Source organism: Mizuhopecten yessoensis, unplaced genomic scaffold, assembly GCF_002113885.1.
Source record: "Mizuhopecten yessoensis strain PY_sf001 unplaced genomic scaffold, ASM211388v2 scaffold1011, whole genome shotgun sequence".
NCBI classification, from domain to species: domain Eukaryota; kingdom Metazoa; phylum Mollusca; class Bivalvia; order Pectinida; family Pectinidae; genus Mizuhopecten; species Mizuhopecten yessoensis.
The window spans coordinates 357,257-378,798 of NW_018403833.1; the positions used below are offsets into that span (position 1 = coordinate 357,257).

General features: G+C 32.6%; 1 protein-coding gene and 12 non-coding genes across 13 annotated transcripts; 12 read left to right on the forward strand and 1 right to left on the reverse strand.

Annotated features, from left to right (window-relative positions):
• Positions 1-536: 536 nt before the first annotated feature.
• Positions 537-20,384, reverse strand: LOC110456454. Its single transcript, XM_021507232.1, has 3 exons — positions 20,220-20,384; positions 19,265-19,298; positions 537-1,696 (listed from the first exon to the last, which is right to left on the reverse strand). The coding sequence occupies exons 1-3, from the start codon at positions 20,382-20,384 to the stop codon at positions 1,344-1,346; spliced, it is 552 nt and encodes a 183-aa protein (XP_021362907.1). The 3' UTR covers positions 537-1,343.
• Positions 2,819-2,890, forward strand: Trnac-gca. Its single transcript has one exon. It is a non-coding gene; the product is annotated as a tRNA-Cys (tRNA).
• Trnac-gca lies at positions 3,151-3,222 on the forward strand. The gene has a single exon. It is a non-coding gene; the product is annotated as a tRNA-Cys (tRNA).
• On the forward strand, positions 4,027-4,098 carry Trnac-gca. Its single transcript has one exon. It is a non-coding gene; the product is annotated as a tRNA-Cys (tRNA).
• Positions 4,985-5,056, forward strand: Trnac-gca. Its single transcript has one exon. It is a non-coding gene; the product is annotated as a tRNA-Cys (tRNA).
• On the forward strand, positions 6,843-6,914 carry Trnac-gca. Its single transcript has one exon. It is a non-coding gene; the product is annotated as a tRNA-Cys (tRNA).
• Positions 7,734-7,805, forward strand: Trnac-gca. Its single transcript has one exon. It is a non-coding gene; the product is annotated as a tRNA-Cys (tRNA).
• Trnac-gca lies at positions 8,644-8,715 on the forward strand. The gene has a single exon. It is a non-coding gene; the product is annotated as a tRNA-Cys (tRNA).
• On the forward strand, positions 9,741-9,812 carry Trnac-gca. The gene has a single exon. It is a non-coding gene; the product is annotated as a tRNA-Cys (tRNA).
• Trnac-gca lies at positions 10,632-10,703 on the forward strand. The gene has a single exon. It is a non-coding gene; the product is annotated as a tRNA-Cys (tRNA).
• On the forward strand, positions 11,542-11,613 carry Trnac-gca. Its single transcript has one exon. It is a non-coding gene; the product is annotated as a tRNA-Cys (tRNA).
• On the forward strand, positions 12,350-12,421 carry Trnac-gca. The gene has a single exon. It is a non-coding gene; the product is annotated as a tRNA-Cys (tRNA).
• Positions 19,866-19,937, forward strand: Trnac-gca. Its single transcript has one exon. It is a non-coding gene; the product is annotated as a tRNA-Cys (tRNA).
• Positions 20,385-21,542: the final 1,158 nt, after the last annotated feature.

The following is a 21,542-nucleotide window of genomic DNA, read 5'->3' on the forward strand; positions in this document are numbered from 1 at the left end:
TAAAACAATGGGAAACATCAATACAATTAATAAGAAACAAGAAAGAAAAATTATGATTTAATCTATAAACACTATTTACATAACTTCACTTAGATATTTTTAATAACAATTCTTATGTAATACAATGAACACTCTTGTTGCTGTATAACGCCCACTATTATAGCTCAACACATTACTGTAACCCGGTTATACTAGTGGATGATACTGTAAATTACAATTTTCTATATTGACGATGTCAACCACCAGTGTAAGAGGGTTACACTAGCGGGCGGTGTTACAGCAGTGGGTGTTTCATATGAAGAGAATACCTCCAACATATCTAGATCTGACGATATACCGGCGGGCTGCACATTTTCCTCGCACAATTTTATTCCAATTGGATTCCTATTTGCTCACGAATTGAGTGTTCAGTATACTGAAGATGTTACACGTGAAGTAGTTTATGTGGATTGTGTCTTTCGTTTTGATTTAATTGAGCATACAGTGCCTATTCTTTCTTCGGAGTTCACAGTTGTTTGGCGACCTTCATGTTTTTCCATTTTCAATTGGTAATACATACATATTCTTTCTTTAGACAATCGAGTTCTTCTATCAAGTTCACACGTTATGTTCAAAGTCGATGTTAAATGTTCGGTCCTTGCTTTCCAAGTTTTTAAGAAAGTAGCTTTCTCTAGATGTCCGATTTTTCTAACGAGTACACAGGTTACGTACGTAGACGATTATAAATGTTTTTGTTTTTTTCCAGTTGGAATTTATGACAGTTTCTTTTCTTTTTCCAGATGTTCGAATTTCCCACATAGTACATATTTACGTACTTTGCTGATGTGAAGGGTTTGGATTTTTTTGTATTTCCGATTTGAATTCACGATACAGTTACTCTTCTATCTCCCTAAGTTCAAATTTTAATATTGCCTTCAAGATGTAAAGGCTCCTGAACAACCAGGCGTTTGATCTGTTTCGTTACTATGATTTCAAGCATCAACATTTAAAACAGTTTTGGTTATTGGTTCTACATTTTCTTTGTACCAGTTCATAGCTGATCTAACTTAGTTGTCAATGGCTCTACATGCCATATTCTTCATCTTCAAGGCTTCCTATCTTCAGACGGTTTAAGTGGAAGTGTATTGATGTAAAATATCTTCAGTAGGTTTAGGCTGTTACCGTGTCCTTTGAGACATATATCCTGTTGTCAAACTACTTAAACACTTTGAACGTGTACAACTGTACAGGTAGTCGTTAAAACACGTGTCAATCGTATTATGAACAAAGGATTACATCACTGAAGCATAACCTCGTGTGATATGTATACCGTTTAGCGTAATACACTCATTATTTCAATCCTGTCAGCTTTCTGGATCGTGAATGTCTTCATCTTCGACTTCCTCATCGTTTTCTATTTCATCCTCCTCTTTCCCATTTATTTTCTTTACTTCCGTTTTCCCTATATCATAGTCCATCACATTTCCCGTAACACAAGTCACTTTAGTCATCTTAACCCAATCCACAATGTCCCTTCCCCGCCGGTATAAGGGTCGGGACACACTTCGACAGAAACAGGAGGTTCCCGTGTGACCTTTGAACCCAAATACGTCATAGCTCACTTCCCCTTTATCGTTGTTAAAATGGGTGTGGCTATTTACGAATCCGAGGAGTTCAAATGTTTGTCCTGACCACGGGCCCCATCTGGTGGACACTTCTGAAATGTTAGCCATACGTTTTAGACTTACGTGTCAAATAAAAAGATTATTTGATTATAACACCTCTACCTTATAACCAAAAAAAAGAAGACTTTAGACATGAAATAAATATATCAATAATAATAAAGAAAAAATCAAAATGAATTTGATCTGTGAAATACCACAAAATTTGAAAAATATATGCTATCATACTTAAAAAGTATATATTGGTAAATGTATCACCGAAACAAAGATAAAACGTAGATTTAAGACAAAATAGAAAAGGCCAAACATTAATCCTTTGTGAAACAATAGTGTGGAATTGAGAAAGTTATATCGAAATTCTTTTAATAAAATCCAAAGAATCTAGACGTACTTTTGTATTTTTCATATGAGTTCTAACGTGATACAACAAATAGAATAAAATGAGTATCGTTATAAAAATGTATAGTAATCAAATGTTTGTCGAACGCAGCATAACAAGTGTGTTAATTCCATTTACATGTAGCAGTATGGTATACATACCTCTGTGTCCACACCATCCTGTCCTGTATGTCCACCTACCAGCTGGTTCATAGATATTTATATACGGTAGAAATACGTCTGGTGTACGATTTGTGACGTCACAGTCAGGTATATTTATAGATTACGATGGGCCTCGTCAGCAGACGACCTGTGTACGATTTCCGATGCATGGAAAGTGTGGGTGACTATTTATAAGTATTGTATACTAGAAGTTGATCCGTGTATAGAATGCCTTACTAAATAATACACTATAAATACAAATTGATACGTCAATGAACAAAACTTCGATTACAACATATAACACTGTCAGTTTCATCATGATCTGTTCTTCTATATATACACAACACTTCCAATTCATTGATAAATCAAATTTACGAAAAAAATAAAATTCAAGACGAATCTAACAATCTATCTATACAGATATGATCTATGACATACATGAATTAAAAAAAAGCTGACCAGTTATTCTTATAATGTAAGTATAATTCATACTAGAAAATTCAACTAATATTTTCTGTTTGTTTAACATATATCGTTCCTAGTTCATACAATAATTAGAGTAAGAGGGCTATTGCATCATAAATATATTTGATTTTAGTTGTCTGATAAGATATGAAGGGGATATAGCTCAGTGGTAGAGCATTCGACTGCAGATCGAGAGGTCCCTGGTTCGAACCCGGGTGTCCCCTCAATTTTGGCACCTTATTTCTTACTTCTCAAACATATTGGATGTTGATGTTCAAATTGAATTATCAAGACGAATCAAACAATCAATCTATGCAGATATGACCTATGACATAACTTAATTGATAAATAGTTTACCAATTGTACTGATTATTTTCAGACACTTCAACTGATAATATAGTTTTAATTAACATTTCAAGTATTAGAGTTAGATGGCATATTGTATCAGACTCATATTCTGTTTGGTCTCCTGATAAGATATGAAGGGGATATAGCTCAGTGGTAGAGCATTCGACTGCAGATCGAGAGGTCCCTGGTTCGAACCCGGGTGTCCCCTAATTTTTTTGGAATCTCATTTCTTACTTCTCTTGTTACCATATACATGCTATATATAATATAAATAGATAGATATGAACTCTACAGATTACTGCGGTGGTAGACTTTATGAATGCTGTGTTCATTAGATCCAGCTGTGTCCAAAGTTTCCAAAACCTTATAATATATTAATGTTGGTACAACGTTTTCTTGTTGAGACCAATTGAGATTTTTCACAACCTTCAAGTAAGTAAGTGCATTCTTATAGTTTCCTCGCTTTTTAGTACAGTACCTACTTACTTAATAAGTTCCTGTTTCCTCAGCCGTCATTCCACCTTAACTATCAACCTTGCTTTTAGTTGATATGATCATTATTCAAGAGAACGGTGTACCTTTATTTCATGGAATTCATATTTTTCTGTTTTCATATAAAATTTGAAAATTGGTCTATTCAAACAAAATTTGATATTGCAACTTATACTACCATCTAATATATACATGATGACTAAAATGGAGAGGCGAATGAGCTGGTGTGGTATATAGTTACAAATAAAACCACCATCCAGCAACATGGGAGAGTAATATCTTGTATAGCTTATGAAACATACAAAACAAGAAGCTAGTTGGCCTTTAGAGGTTACACGTTTTTACTAAAATGTTTCCAACCAATAATGATAAATAATTCATTAATTAGAACCTTGACTTGTGTAAGCTTTAGTTATTACAGTCAGAGATATTTATGGATTATTATTTCATTGTGTAGGACATATTGCGTCAGAAAAATGAAATTAACTTATTTGGTTTGGTTTACTATTAACATGTAAATGGGGATATAGCTCAGTGGTAGAACATTCGACTGCAATTCGAGAGGTCCCTGGTTCGATCCCGGGTGTCCCCTATCTTTTTGTTATCTTACCTCAAACTGAACATCTCTGGGAGGTTACATTAACTGTTAAGGGGCTGATATTAATTATTACTCAAATGAAAAGTTTCATACTATGTACACTTAAAAACTATTGTGTTCCGCCAAGGCGAATCACACATGCATAATATATTATATTCTCATTATATACGTAAATTATAAAATGTTTAATGATATAGTTTGATAAACAATAACATCGAAACATCAGCTAATAAAACGTGTGGAGCTGTCAACAATCAAAAACAAATAATTTGTTCCTGGAAAGTCCACCTGTTAAATAATCCAATATAATGTTTGAATCTATAATTAATGCTTTAAATTAGAATCATGTAATTGAATTATTATAACTACGACTTGTCTACGATTATGACGTCATAATAAGCTGTATTTATAGATTACGATGTGCATCGTCAGCAGGCAACCTGTGTACGATTTCCAACGTATTGAAAGGTTGACTATGTATATATAAACGTATTGTGTACTAGAAGTTGACACGTGTATAGTACGTCATATTGAACAATACTCAGACACATTATGATTGTGTATGAGCACTGTAAACAAAAATCGATAAGGTAAAATACTATTAACCTTATCATAATCTGTACCTCTTTATAAATCTAAAATCATTCAAATGCTGGACTTAATAAATTTCAAAAAAAGAATTATCAAGACGAATCTAACAATCAATCTTCGCAGATATGACCTATGACATAACTTAATTAATAAATAGTTTACCAATTATACTGATTATTTTCAGACACTTCAACTGATAACATAGTTTTGATTAACATTTCAAGTATAAGAGTTAGATAGCATATTGCATCAAACTTATATTCTGTTTGGTCTCCTTATAAGATAAGAAGGGGATATAGCTCAGTGGTAGAGCATTCGACTGCAGATCGAGAGGTCCCTGGTTCGAACCCGGGTGTCCCCTAAATTTTTGGAATCTCATTTCTTACTTCTCTTGTTACCATATACATGTTATATATAATATAAATAGATAGATATGAACTCTACAGATTACTGCAGTGGTAGACTTTATGAATGATGTGTTCATTAGATCCAGCTGTGTCCAAAGTTTCCAAAACCTTATAATGATATAGCTCAGTGGTAGAGCATTCGATTGCAGATCGAGGGGTCCCTGGTTCGAACCCGGGTGTCCCCTAATTTTTTAGGATCTCATTTCTTGCATATGCATGTTTTATAGAATATAAATAGATAGATATGAATTCTATAGATTTCTGCGGTGGTTCATTTTTTTAATGCTGGATTCATTTGATCCAGCAGTGTCCAAAGTTTTCAAAACCTTATAATAAATTCTCACAACCTTCAAGTAAGTTAGTCCAGTCTTATAGTTTTCGAGATTTTTAGTACAGTACCTACTTACTCAATCAGCTCTTGTTTCCTCAGCCGTCATTCCACCTAAACTATCCACATTGCTTGTAGTTGATCTGATCATTATTCAAGAGAACGGTGTACAATTTACTAAAGATTTTATCACTGCAGATAAAAGTTCCGTGTATTTCAAGGAATTCATTTTTTTTTCTGTTTTCATAAAAAAATTGAAGATTTGTCTTTTCAAAATAAATTGTTTATTACCATCCATCTAATATAAGGCAGCTACGAAATTACCTTAATTTATGCTCGTAACTTCATAACAGGTTTTGTAGATTTACTGTTATTTTAATTTTAATTTCGGAGCTTGAATTGTTGGCACAATAAACGGTTCAATGATTGGCTGCCGATGACAGCGTCGGGGTTTCTGAGGCTGGTCACTGATTGGTCAAGGAGTCAGAGGTGACGCTATCTCACTCTGGGACATATCCCGCATCTGACAGCAACTGTATTTGTATGCTCATTTATTAATTTGTAAACCCACCTCTTCCCACCCTTTCTGTCGTCAATATTTTGTTTCTTTGTTTTAAGTACAGATATAGTGTTTAACATTGTCCAAGATTACTATGTACTGTGTACCATTAGATGTTTTTAATTTGTAACCTGGCAGGTTGTTTCTAGTTGATGTTGAAGTGAGACAACACTTGCCGACTGGTCAGAGCATTGGGTAAACCTACCTCCCCTTATTAACAGGGTTGGGGCAGCCGGCTCGCAGTAATCATATAAAGATGGGTTTGACAACCCCACCATTGATCAATGTTTGGCGTTTTTTGGCAACCCCACTTGGGCTAGCTGTTATAGTTTGTAGTAGTGACTGCCATGCGTGTGTGGTGACAGCTACTGGGTTATTCAAATTTTCATGTAATTTTCCTTATATTATTGATTTTATGCTAAGAGCCCTAGTGTGGCTCTATTGATATTAATAAATTAAATGTCACCAATCTGGTGGTCATTTTCATCATACTGCTGTCCGAGTTTTGCTTGTTATTAGTGCAGGGGCATAAATGATGACTAAAATGGCGACTGACCTGGTGTGGTTTAGAGTTAAATAATAAAACAAATCAAACAAAACGGGAGAAAATATCTTATATATTATGAAACATACTAAACAAGAAGTTAATTAGCCTCTAGAGGTTACACGTTTCTACCACATTGTTTCAAACCAATAATGATAAATGAAATCATGATTTAATGAATTCAATAATTAAAACCTTAACTTGTGTGGGCTTGATATGTTACAGTCAGAGATATTTATGGATTAAGACATATTGCGTCAGAAAAATGAAATTAACTTATTTGGTTTGGTTTACTATTAACATATAAATTGGTATATAGCTCAGTGGTAAAGCATTCGACTGCAATTCGAGAGGTCCCTGGTTCGAATCCGGGTGTCCCCTATCTTTTTGTCATCTTACCTCAAACTGAACACCTCTGGGAGGTTACATTAGTTATACAGGGGCTGATATTAATTATTAATCAAATGAAAAGTTTGATACTATGTACACTTAAAAACTATTGTGTTCCGCCATGGCGTATCACACATGCATATATTTTCATTAAAGTTATAGTTTGATAAACAATAACATCGAAACATCAGCTAATAAAAAATGTGGAGCTGTCAACAATCAAAAACAAATATTTTGTTACTTGAAAGTCCATCTGTTTAATAATCCAATATAATTTTTGAATCTATAATCAATGCTTTAAATTAGAATTATATGTCTACGATTATGACGTTATAATAAGCTGTATTTATAGATTACGATGTGCATCGTCAGCAGACGAGTTGTGTACGATTTCCAACGTATTGAAAGGTTGACTATGTATATTTATACGTATTGTGTACTAGAAGTTGACACGTGTATAGTACGTCCTATTGAACAATACTCAAACACATTATGTTTGTGTATGAGCCTATAAACAAAAATCGATCAGGCAAAATACTATTAATTTTATCATAATCTGTACTTATAAATCCACAATCATTCAAATGATGGACTTACTAAATTAAAATAGATATCAAGACGAATCAAACAATCAATCTATGCAGATATGACCTATGACATAACTTAATTAATAAATAGTTTATCAATTATACTGATTATATTCAGACACTTCGACTGATAATATAATTTTGATTAACATTTCAAGTATTAGAGTTAGATGGCATATTGCATCAGACTTATATTCTGTTTGGTCTCCTTATAAGATATGAAGGGGATATAGCTCAGTGGTAGAGCATTCGACTGCAGATCGAGAGGTCCCTGGTTCGAACCCGGGTGTCCCCTAATTTTTGGCACCTTATTTCTTACTTCTCAAACATATTGGATGTTGATGTTCGAATTGGATGCTTGTTGCCATATACATGTTATATAGAATATAAATAGATAGATATGAACTCTACAGATTACTGCGGTGGTAGACTATATGAATGCTGGGTTCATTAGATCCAGCTGTGTCCAAAGTTTCCAAAACCGTATAATACATTGTTGTTGGTACAACATTTTCTTGTTGAGACCAATTGAGATTTTTCACAACCTTCAAGTAAGTTAGTGCATTCTTTTAGTTTCCTCGCTTTTTTAGTACAGTACCTACTTACTTAATCAGTTCCTGTTTCCTCAGCCGTCATTCCACCTTAACTATCAACATTGCTTGTAGTTGATATGATCATTATTCAAGAGAACGGTGTACCTTTATTTCATGGAATTCATATTTTTCTGTTTTCATATCAAATTTGAAAATTGGTCTATTCAAACAAAATTTGATATTGCAACTTATACCATCCATCTAATATATGATGATGACTAAAATGGAGACGCGAATGAGCTGGTGTGGTATATAGTTACAAAAAACCCCACCATCCAGCAACATCGGAGAGTAATATCTTGTATAGCTTATGAAACATACAAAACAAGAAGCTAGTTGGCCTTTAGAGGTTACACGTTTCTATTAAAATGTTTCCAACCAATAATGATAAATTAATTCATTAATTAGAACCTTGACTTGTGTAAGCTTTATATATTACAGTCAGAGATATTTATGGATTATTATTTCATTGTGTAGGACATATTGCGTCAGAAAAATGAAATTAACTTATTTGGTTTGGTTTACTATTAACATGTAAATGGGGATATAGCTCAGTGGTAGAGCATTCGACTGCAATTCGAGAGGTCCCTGGTTCGATCCCGGGTGTCCCCTATCTTTTTGTTATCTTACCTCAAACTGAACACCTCTTGGAGGTTACATTAACTGTTAAGGGGCTGATATTAATTATTAATCAAATGAAAAGTTTGATACTATTTACACTTAAAAACTATCGTGTTCCGCCAAGGCGAATCACACATGCATATATTCTCATTATATACGTAAATTATAAAATGTTTAATGATATAGTTTGATAAACAATTACATCGAAACATCAGCTAATAAAAAGTGTGGAGCTGTCAACAATCAAAAACAAATAATTTGTTCCTTGAAAGTCCATCTCTTTAATAATCCAATATAATTTTTGAATCTATAATTAATGCTTTAAATTAGAATTCTATAATTGAATTATTATAACTACGACTTGTCTACGATTATGACGTCATAATAAGCTGTATTTATAGATAATGATGTGCATCGTCAGCAGACGAGTTGTGTACGATTTCCAACGTATTGAAAGGTTGACTATGTATATTTATACGTATTGTGTACTAGAAGTCGATACGTGTATAGTACGTCCTATTGAACAATACTCAGACACATTATGTTTGTGTATGAGCACTGTAAACAAAAATCTATCAGGTAAAATACTATTAACCTTATCATAATGTGTACCTCTTTATAAATCCACAATCATTCAAATGCTGGACTTAATAAATTTCAAAAAAAGAACTATCAAGACGAATCTAACAATCAATCTATGTAGATATGACCTATGACCTATGACATAACTTAATTAATAAATAGTTTACCAATTATGCTGGTTATTTTGATATCTTGTATATCTTATGAAACATACAAAACAAGAAGCTAGTTGGCCTTTAGAGGTTACACGTTTCTACCACATTGTTTCAAACCAATAATGATAAAAGAAATCATGATTAAATGAATTCAATAATTAAAACCTTAACTTGTGCAGGCTTGATATGTTACAGTCAGGGATATTTATGGATTAAGACATATTGCGTCAGAAAAATGAAATTAACTTATTTGGTTTGCTTTACTATTAACATATAAATGGGGATATAGCTCAGTGGTAGAGCATTCGACTGCAATTCGAGAGGTCCCTGGTTCGAATCCGGGTGTCCCCTATCTTTTTGTTATCTTACCTCAGACTGAACACCTCTGGGAGGTTACATTAGTTATACAGGGGCTGATATTAATTATTAATCAAATGAAAAGTTTGATACTATGTACACTTAAAAACTATTGTGTTCCACCAAGGCGAATCACACATGCATATATTTTCATTAAAGTTATAGTTTGATAAACAATAACATCGAAACATCAGCTAATAAAAAATGTGGAGCTGTCAACAATCAAAAACAAATATTTTGTTACTTGAAAGTCCATCTGTTTAATAATCCAATATAATTTTTGAATCTATAATCAATGCTTTAAATTAGAATTATATGTCTACGATTATGACGTTATAATAAGCTGTATTTATAGATTACGATGTGCATCGTCAGCAGACGAGTTGTGTACGATTTCCAACGTATTGAAAGGTTGACTATGTATATTTATACGTATTGTGTACTAGAAGTTGACACGTGTATAGTACGTCCTATTGAACAATACTCAAACACATTATGTTTGTGTATGAGCCTATAAACAAAAATCGATCAGGCAAAATACTATTAATTTTATCATAATCTGTACTTATAAATCCACAATCATTCAAATGATGGACTTACTAAATTAAAATAGATATCAAGACGAATCAAACAATCAATCTATGCAGATATGACCTATGACATAACTTAATTAATAAATAGTTTATCAATTATACTGATTATATTCAGACACTTCGACTGATAATATAATTTTGATTAACATTTCAAGTATTAGAGTTAGATGGCATATTGCATCAGACTTATATTCTGTTTGGTCTCCTTATAAGATATGAAGGGGATATAGCTCAGTGGTAGAGCATTCGACTGCAGATCGAGAGGTCCCTGGTTCGAACCCGGGTGTCCCCTAATTTTTGGCACCTTATTTCTTACTTCTCAAACATATTGGATGTTGATGTTCGAATTGGATGCTTGTTGCCATATACATGTTATATAGAATATAAATAGATAGATATGAACTCTACAGATTACTGCGGTGGTAGACTATATGAATGCTGGGTTCATTAGATCCAGCTGTGTCCAAAGTTTCCAAAACCGTATAATACATTGTTGTTGGTACAACATTTTCTTGTTGAGACCAATTGAGATTTTTCACAACCTTCAAGTAAGTTAGTGCATTCTTTTAGTTTCCTCGCTTTTTTAGTACAGTACCTACTTACTTAATCAGTTCCTGTTTCCTCAGCCGTCATTCCACCTTAACTATCAACATTGCTTGTAGTTGATGTGATCATTATTCAAGAGAACGGTGTACCTTTATTTCATGGAATTCATATTTTTCTGTTTTCATATCAAATTTGAAAATTGGTCTATTCAAACAAAATTTTATATTGCAACTTATACCATCCATCTAATATATGATGATGACTAAAATGGAGACGCGAATGAGCTGGTGTGGTATATAGTTACAAAAAACCCCACCATCCAGCAACATCGGAGAGTAATATCTTGTATAGCTTATGAAACATACAAAACAAGAAGCTAGTTGGCCTTTAGAGGTTACACGTTTCTATTAAAATGTTTCCAACCAATAATGATAAATTAATTCATTAATTAGAACCTTGACTTGTGTAAGCTTTATATATTACAGTCAGAGATATTTATGGATTATTATTTCATTGTGTAGGACATATTGCGTCAGAAAAATGAAATTAACTTATTTGGTTTGGTTTACTAATAACATGTAAATGGGGATATAGCTCAGTGGTAGAGCATTCGACTGCAATTCGAGAGGTCCCTGGTTCGATCCCGGGTGTCCCCTATCTTTTTGTTATCTTACCTCAAACTGAACACCTCTGGGAGGTTACATTAACTGTAAAGGGGCTGATATTAATTATTAATCAAATGAAGTTTGATACTATGTACACTTAAAAACTATCGTGTTCCGCCAAGGCGAATCACACATGCATATACTTTATTACAGACGTAAATTATAAAATGTTTAATGATATAATTTGATAAACAATAACATCGAAACATCAGCTAATAAAAAACTGTGGAGCTGTCAACAATCAAAACAAATAATTTGTGCTTTGAAAGTCCATCTGTTTATTAATCCAATATAATGTTTGAGTCTATAATTAATGTTTTAAATTAGAATTCTATCATTGAATTATTATAACTACGACTTGTCTACGATTATGACGTCATAGTAAGGTGAACTTATAGATTAAGATATGCCTCGTCAGCAGACGGCTTCTGTACGATTTCCAACGTATTGAAAGGTTGACTATGTATATTTATATGTATTGTGCACTAGAAGTTGACACGTGTATATTACGTCCTATTGAACAATACTCAGACACATTATGTTTGTGTATGAGCCTATAAACAAAAATCGATCAGGCAAAATACTATTAGTTTTATCATAAACTGTACTTATAAATCCACAATCACTTCAACTGATCATAGAATTTTGATTAACATTTCAAGTATTAGATTTAGATGGCATATTGTATCAGACTCATATTCTGTTTGGTCTCCTGATAAGATATGAAGGGGATATAGCTCAGTGGTAGAGCATTCGACTGCAGATCGAGAGGTCCCTGGTTCGAACCCGGGTGTCCCCTAATTTTTGGCACCTTATTTCTGACTTCTCAAACATATTGGATGTTGATGTTCGAATTGGATGCTTGTTGCCATATACATGTTATATAGAATATAAATAGATAGATATGAACTCTACAGATTACTGCGGTGGTAGACTCTATGAATGCTGGGTTCATGAGATCAAGCTGTGTCCAAAGTTGCTAAAACCTTATAATAATATAGCTCAGTGGTAGAGCATTTGACTGCAGATCGAGCGGTCCCTGGTTCGAACCCGGGTGTCCCCTTATTTTTGTTATCTTACCTTAAACTGAACAGCTCTGGGGCATTCGCTATAAAGGGGCTGATATTAATTATTAATCAAATGAAAAGATTGATGCTATGTACACTTAAAAACTATTGTGTTCCATCAAGGCGAAGCACACGTGTATATAATTTTATTCTATTCGTAAATTACAAAATGTTTAATGATAAAACTTGATAAACAATAACATCGAAACATCAGCTAATCAAACAATGTGAAGCTGTTAACAATCAAAAATATTCTGTGCCTTGAACGTGTATCTGTTTATTAATCCAATATAATTTTGAAAAAATAACAATTAATACTTTAAATGAGAATATTATAATTGAATTATTATAACTTCGACTTGTCTACGATTATGACGTCACAGTCAGATATATTTATATAAACAATGTGCCCAGTCAGAAGACGATGAGTGCACGGTGTCCGACGTTATTGAATCGTTGACGTGTTAATACAAATGTATATATGAATATTGGTTTATGTATAAGTATTGATGTAAATAAAGGTATTGATATAAATGTAAGCATTGTATGGAAGAAGTTTATATGTTGGAAGATGCATTTCTTTTACTAAAGATGGGTGCTAACATTTACTATGAACAAACCGAAACATCAATAAACCGTTAGTAGGCCAGAAATAAAATGTTATGAATAATCAAAATCGCTTAATGAATGGACGAAATAGTTTCATTTATTTCTAACATTAAATAGTCAAGACGAATTAGACATTTATTAATATGACACATTAAAATCCATAAAAAATATGGCATTAATATATGGGACTATCGAACGTTGGAGAAACTGTAAGCTTTAGACAAAGCTCTCAATCGCTTTAATGTCACCGAAACAAACATGCTTATAAGAGGTTAATCCGTACTGAAACCATGGGCCAAATCATGGCAATAATATATTATAAATCTAGCGGTAATGTAGGAGAGAGTGGTGAAAACAAACCGCAGTTATATAAGCAATTAAAAAGTCAGTTCGGTATTAATACAACCTTGATTCACAAATTAATTACCTACCATAGCGTGACTTCCATTGTATATTTGCCGCCCATACGCTTATATAAAACGGAACACTTGTCCAGATTTCTTGAATCACATATGACGTTTAAGTGTCCATACTGTTTTGACTGAAAAACCAATATAACAGGCCAGGATTTCGTTGGTTGTAACAAGAATAATAACTCTTTTTTTATTCCATTATAACGATGTTTTATTTGCTGGTGTCAATAGCTGCTACAATTATAAAATTTTAATGAGAGAAAAGTAAACAATAAACATACATATAACATCCATATTTCCGTCCATCCTGGACATTCAAGCTACTTTCATCATGACTTAGCCTTAAGCTGTCTGTAGCATGAAGGAATGCATTGATTTCATGTGTAGTGGTTATTACTGTTACTACTAAACTATTAACGTTCGTGCAATTCTTCCATTCCCCAAATTGGTATACATAGCGTCTCTGAAGCTACTTCTACGCTAATCAAATCTCAGCTGGTTCCATCATTGAAATCCTTTCTTCTAATTGTCAGATTTTTACCATATACGTATACGGTTATGAATTCTATTAAATTTCAAAATGCTAGAATTAAACAGCACGAATGTAATGTAAATAATAGTAATTAATCATTAAAATAAATTTCTTCTTTAATATTAGACGTATTAAGGTATCTTTCATTAGTTTTGTATTCTTATCTTTTCTTTCTCTTAAATTTTAGTTAAAACTAGACAAATTATTTCACATGTAACTTTTTTTGTAGTCTTATACGTATTTACCCTCGCTGATGTTTATTTTTCTAAATAAATGCAAATGAAATTGGAAGCGTACTGACTCGGCATTATTTGTTTACTTAATAAATTGAGAAAAGGTGCGTCTTAAACGGCACGTTTATTCTTGCCTAGTATATGCATGCATCTTTAAATATTAGGCATTACAATAAAGCAGCATTTTGAAAAGATCGATGACCTATAAACACTGAAGTAGACTAGTTTCACGGTTAATGGAATAACAAAAAGAAAAGAAGAAAAAAAGGAATTCTTAACAACTCGCGATCCCATTCAATCTGTCAAATCGAGATGAAGGATTGGTCGTATTAAAACACGCTGAGCCTATCACATACAATATATCTTTTATTGTTTAGGCTTTTTAAGCGTTGATATTAAGGAATCAGCGATAATCCCAATCTTTACCCAGATTTTTTTTTAAGTACCTACTTACATTCTTGGCAAAACTAATGTTTTACCTATTTAGTCATTCTTCCACCATATGTAGTCACATCATATATAAGTTTAATGCTGTCCTGTTGTGGAAAAACACAATCAGACTACTGTCGGTGGAGCTTTGACTGAAATAATAGGATAGGAGAAAAATAATCATCTCCTACCTTGAGGGTGTAACAGAGAAATCTCCAAACCTCGGGGTGATTTTTTTGGTTGTCTAACCAAAAAACATCACCCCTCGGGTTGCAGATTTCTCTATCACACCTTCAAGGTAGGGGAAGATTCTATTAATCATCGATAATCCCAATCTCTACCAAACGTACATTCTTGGAAAAACTAATGTTTTACATTGGAAAAGACTTCTTTAATTTACGGGATATTTTACATTTTTAATTTTAAGAATTTTTAAACTCTTATTCTTAATAAAGATGGAATTGATTAATTATTATATAAATAAGACTATTTCTGGAGAAAGAAAAACTGAAAAAGTCAAGATTCAGGATTACCAAGATTCATGTCTTTTAGCCGTTGATAGAGGTGAAAATTGGCACAACGAATGATAACTCTAGATAAAGATTGCTGAATTCCTCTTTAATTGAACAATATTAATCTAAGAAAATTTTGAGTAATCTCCCTTGCACACAAATATGATAATTAAATGCACGTTAACATAATTGATCGATTACAGCACAGCTTTAGCTGTTTTATTATAATTACTACGTTTTACGGTAATGAAATTCTTCCATAAGATAACCCAAGTATTAAAACTCTTTTTTATAAAAAAAATCTCTGAAACATCTACTTCTCAGGAAAATGCACATGGATTCATCGAGATCCTTTAATTAAACCTTTGGAAATTAATGGTATATGAAAAGTGATTATATTGAATGATATAAAAACCCTTCCCGGGATATGTTTTACTATGTTAATCTTTTTTATTTTCTGTTGATCATGAAAGAATGACGCTTGGAATTAACACCGTACTTCCAACACTTCTCTCAGTCACTTTGATATCCATCGGATGTTTACTTGTTTTATCCCTTACACTTTTGAGTAGTTATTAACTAGTTCAATCACAATTCATCACATACATAATTGTACATTTTATCACATGAGCCAGCTAGTATTCAGTGTAATAATGATACAAATGTTTTATCGCATGAGCCAGCTAGTATTCAGTGTAATAATGATACAAATGTTTTATCGCATGAGCCAGCTAGTATTTATTGGTATAACATACATAACATACATTTTATGTAGGAGCAGGTGAGTATTCAGTATAATAAGTATTTCACAAACTTCACATACATTATATTTTATATTTTATCAAAAAAGTATTAAGTATTAGAACGGCCAATACGTATAATTCATAATGTGTACAATAGACAACTGCATTAACACTTTTTTTTTGTCTCCAATTAATTTATGTTTAATCATATTTGTATTATGTGTTACATATGTTATGTGAATAAATCAAAGTTTAAACTAACTGAATGAAAAAATAATAAAAAGAAAAAAAAAACAACATCTATATGTGTATGAGGTTAACAAGGAACATATAATAAACTGCAGACATAACGCTGTTGGGTGACAAAATGAAGTGATAAATTATAGTTAATTTATATATTTTTTTTTTATTTGTGTAATTTGTAAACATGCACGAGATGATAATATATTTCAAAGAGTAATTAATTTACACTAACGAGTGCAGAAGATATTATATGTGTTCTACTTATTGTACATGAACTTATTAATATGTAAAAACCAAAATATTTACTGCAAATTAAATACTAATTTCATACAAAATATTTACAGGTACGAGTGCAGAAGATATTGTGATTGTTCTACTAATTTTACATGATATGATTTATATGTACAAACCAAATATTTAATTATAGATAAGATACTAATTTCACACAAAATATTTACAGATACGCGTGCAGAAGATATTTAATTTAAATCATATTTCTATAAAACAAATCTATAAACAATAATGTTAAAATCGCCAAAGATTATAACGTCATATTTATACAAACTCGAAGACAGATATAAAGATATATCGACCGGCTGCAGTTGTTTTCGTAAAACATCAATGCAATTTTACTGACGAAACAATAAAAAAAACTATAAATTAAACTATAAACACTATTTACAATATTTCACTTAGACATTTGTTCTGATAAAGCATTTTTTACCCAGTTTTGTAACCGGATTACATAAGTGGCTATTTATATATGAAGAGAATACCTCCAACATATCCAGATCTGACAACATTCCGGCAGACTGGACATTTTCCTCATGCAATAATGTTCCATTTGGATTCCTATTTGCTCACGAAACGATAAGTATTCAGTATACTTAGTAGTTTATTTGGAGTGTACTTGTTTTTTTCTGTTTTTATTGACGATGCAGTACCTATTCATTCTTCAGAGGATAGAATTTCCAGAGTTCACAGTTAAGTACGTAGTCGATGTGGAGTGTTTGGGAGACGTTCTAGATTTTCCAGTTTTAATTGATAATTCGAACTTTTCTACCAAGTTTACACATTTTATTCAAAGTCGATGTGAAGTTTTCGGACTTCCTTACTCTCTACGTTTGAATCCATTCAGCGCACATTTTTTCTCCAGATATTCGAATTTTCTACCGAGTACACAGGTTACATACGTAGTTTTTCCAGTTTGAAATTATGATAAAGTCTCGGTTATTGTTTCAGAGAGAAGCATTATCTAACGAGTACACAGGTAATGTTCATAGTCGATGAGAAATGTTTGGACTTTTTACATTGAATTCATGCTACAAAACCTATTCTTTCTCCATATATGTTCGAATTTTCTACCGATTACACAGGTCACGTAGGTAGTTTACTTGAAGTGTTTATTTGTCTTTCTGGTTTGACTAGTTTGAGTTTATAATACAGTCTCTATTCTTTCTCCATATATGTTCGATTTTTCCATCGATTACACAGGTTACGTAGGTAGTTTACTTGAAGTGTTTATTTGTCTTTCTGGTTTGACTAGTTTGAGTTTATAATACAGTCTCTATTCTTTCTCCATATATGTTCGATTTTTCCATCGAGTACACAGGTTACGTACTTTGCTGATGTGAAAAGTTTTGATTTCTTTGTATTTCATATTTGAATGGATGAAAGAGTCAGCATTCTTTCTCCCGAGGTTCAAATTTAATACGGGACCTGTTTCGTTACTTTGATTTCAAACAGCAACATTTAAAACAGTTTTGGTTTTTCAATGGCTCTACATGTCATATTCTTCATCTTCAAGACTTCCTATCTTCAAATCGATGAAACATATCTTCAGTAGGTTTAGACAGTTGACTTGCCCTTCGAGACATATCCGGTGGTCAAACTACATAATCACTGGAAACCTGTATAACTGTACAGGTTAAAACACTTGGTAATCGTAGGATTACGTCACTGAAACATACGTTAATTTTAAATTAACTGTTAATACAGTTTCGAAGTAATACACTAATAAATTCAATTCTGTCATCTATCTGGATCGTGAATGTCTGCGTCCTCAACCTCCCCATCATTATCTATTTCATCCACCTCTTTCCTTCGTCTCTTCTTTACTCTCGTTTTCGCTGCATCGTAATCCATCACGTTTCCCGTACCATAAGCCACTTTAGTCATGTTAACCCCGTCAAGAATGTCCCATCTCCGCCGGTATAGAGGCCGGGACACACTTTGACAGAAACAAGAGGTTCCCGTTGACCTTTGAACCCAAATACATCATGACTTTCTTCCTTTGATACGTTGTTATAATGGGTATGGTTATTTACGAATCCGAGGAGTTCAAACGTTTGTCCTGACCACGGGCCCCATCTGGTGGACACTTCTGAAATGTTAGCCGTAATTTAGACTGGTTCTCAAATTAAGATACGATTACTATCTTATCACTTTTACCTCACCAAAAGAAAGGATGTAATCATTCATAATGACATAAATAAACAATAATGACAAAAAAATCGAAATAAATTTAACCTGTGAAATACCACAAAACTTATGAAATATATCCTATCATGTTTAAAATGTATATGATGGCAAATAAATCTAGATTCCAAGAGAAAAAGTAGATTTGAGATAAAATAGAAGAAGCTTAAAATTAGTTCTTCTTTTGAAGAACAGAAATTTGTAATTAAGAAAGTTACATCGACATTTCTTTCATATAATACATAGAATCTAGTAGTCAGTTTATATTTGTCAATTGAGTTCCAATGTGATACAACAAATATAATAATGAATATCGTTTTAAAGTATAGCAATCAAAAGTATCATGCTTTGATTATTTCCATTTAGCAGTATGACATACATACCTCTGTGTCCACTCCATCCTGTCCCGTATGTCCACTATCCACTTAGTTCACAGCTGTATTTATATACACTAGGAATACGTCTGGTGTACGATTTGTGACGTCACAGTCAGGCGTATTTATAGATTACGATGTGCCTCGTCAGCAGACGACTTGTGTTCGATTTCCAACGTATTGAATGGTTAACTTTATTTATTCTGCATTTTGTATGGGTGAATATTTATAAGTATTGTATACTAGAAGTTGATATGTGTATAGTCCTATTGAACAATACTCAGACACATTATGTGTGTGTATGAGCACTATAAATACAAATCGATCCGGCAAAATACTAGTAATTTTATCATAATCTGTACTTATAAATCCACAATCATTCCAATGATGGACTTACTAAATTAAAATAGATATCAAGACGAATCAAACAATCAATCTATGCAGATATGACCTATGACATAGCTTAATTAATAAATAGTTTATCAATTATACTGATTATTTTCAGACACTTCGACTGATAATAAAGTTTTAATTTTCATTTCAAGTATTATACTTAGATGGCATATTGCATCATAATCATATCCTGTTTTGTTTCCTTAAAAGCTATGAAGGGGATATAGCTCAGTGGTAGAGCATTCGACTGCAGATCGAGAGGTCCCTGGTTCGAACCCGGGTGTCCCCTAATTTTTTGGCTTCTCATTTCTTGCTTCTCTTGTTACCATATACATGTTATATATAATATAAATAGATAGATATGAATTTTACAGATTACTGCGGTGGTTCATTTTTTCAATGCTGGGTTCATTTGATCCAGCTGTGTCCAAAGTTTTCAAAACCGTATAATATATTGATGTTGGTACAACATTTTCTTGAAATCTCCTTCGTATACCGTTCCTTCAACTGTTTTCCAAAATTCAAAAAAGGGTGTTATGGTGTCTTCAGGATTATGCAGAACATGCACAACCTTCACTTTGCCCTGTTTGGCCATTTCTGGGATTAATTGGTAAGTAAGATGTGTGTTGATCGTTCGGGGTGAATCAAGCCGGTCAATCTCGCTTGTTGGGTTGAATTCGAGCATGTGTGGTGTCCCACTACACTGTAGAGTTTCTGACCGTATCATCTGTATCATGTTATACACCCAATGTGTTCCTGAAACGACAACAATATCACGATAGAAAAGAAGTGAGCCATTCAATTAAGGTTAGCTAAATGAACCTGCTCTGTCAATCTGACGCCCAGCTGATTCTGAAACGACAACAACATCATTATATTAAAATGAGTTTACATAGTAAGGCAAGGTCACACAATCAAGTTATCGTCAAAGAATTGAAGTGAATATATACTTTTAAACTGACGCTCCTTATGGTGGTTGATGTTGCAATGACCTGTTAAATATAATGGCATAATAAACATTAAAATGATGTAGACTTTTCTGCAGTCGTTTGGCGGTTTCTTTTCGTTTTCTCTACATTTATTGCATAGACGAGAGTCATATAAACGATCTAAAAATACCCGGTGTAGGATTTAGCAAACCAAAAAATCCTTTCACCAAGTAATTTTCACTTTTATAGTTCCTATCTAAAATTAGACATGGACAAATACTCTGATGAATTCAAATGTGAACCTTTTGACAGATATTTGAAATGACAACTACTTAAGTTTTTAAAATGTACCATTTCTTTGATGATTTTTGATATTTTTTTTTTTTGCAGATTTGCACAGAGGTAATGTCAGGTAGTGCACATAAATAAAGATCTGAAGCTGCAAATAAGTCCTTTTGTAGCCTTTGTAAGGTAGATTTTGTGAAAGAAGAAAATTGGCACATGAGTTTTATATACAGACAACAGTTGTATAACAGTTGTATATTTTAGGACATGCGCACTCAAGACCACAGTATAGTGTTATCAAATATTACTTGATTTGACATTAGCTATAGCACATATTTCGTAATATTCAGAGTATGCTAAACAGCGTATTTAAATATCAAACATGTGGCTCAGATGTTTTAACATATATTGTAATTATTGTAAATGTTCCATTGCTGCAAATAACATAATTTCAAGAAAATTTCCCTGTAGTTGCAGCAATAAATTCAATTTTACATATTCTCAGTTTTTAAATATATTTCAACAATGAGTCTTCTTATACCTACGGATGAATTTTATTTCAAATATATCAATTTAGATATGGAAGGTTCAAGCGTTAGAAATCATATTTTCTTCTTCTAATTTAGACATTGTTAATGCGTCTAATTGTTTGATTGCATTTATTTAACTTTTGCATTTCA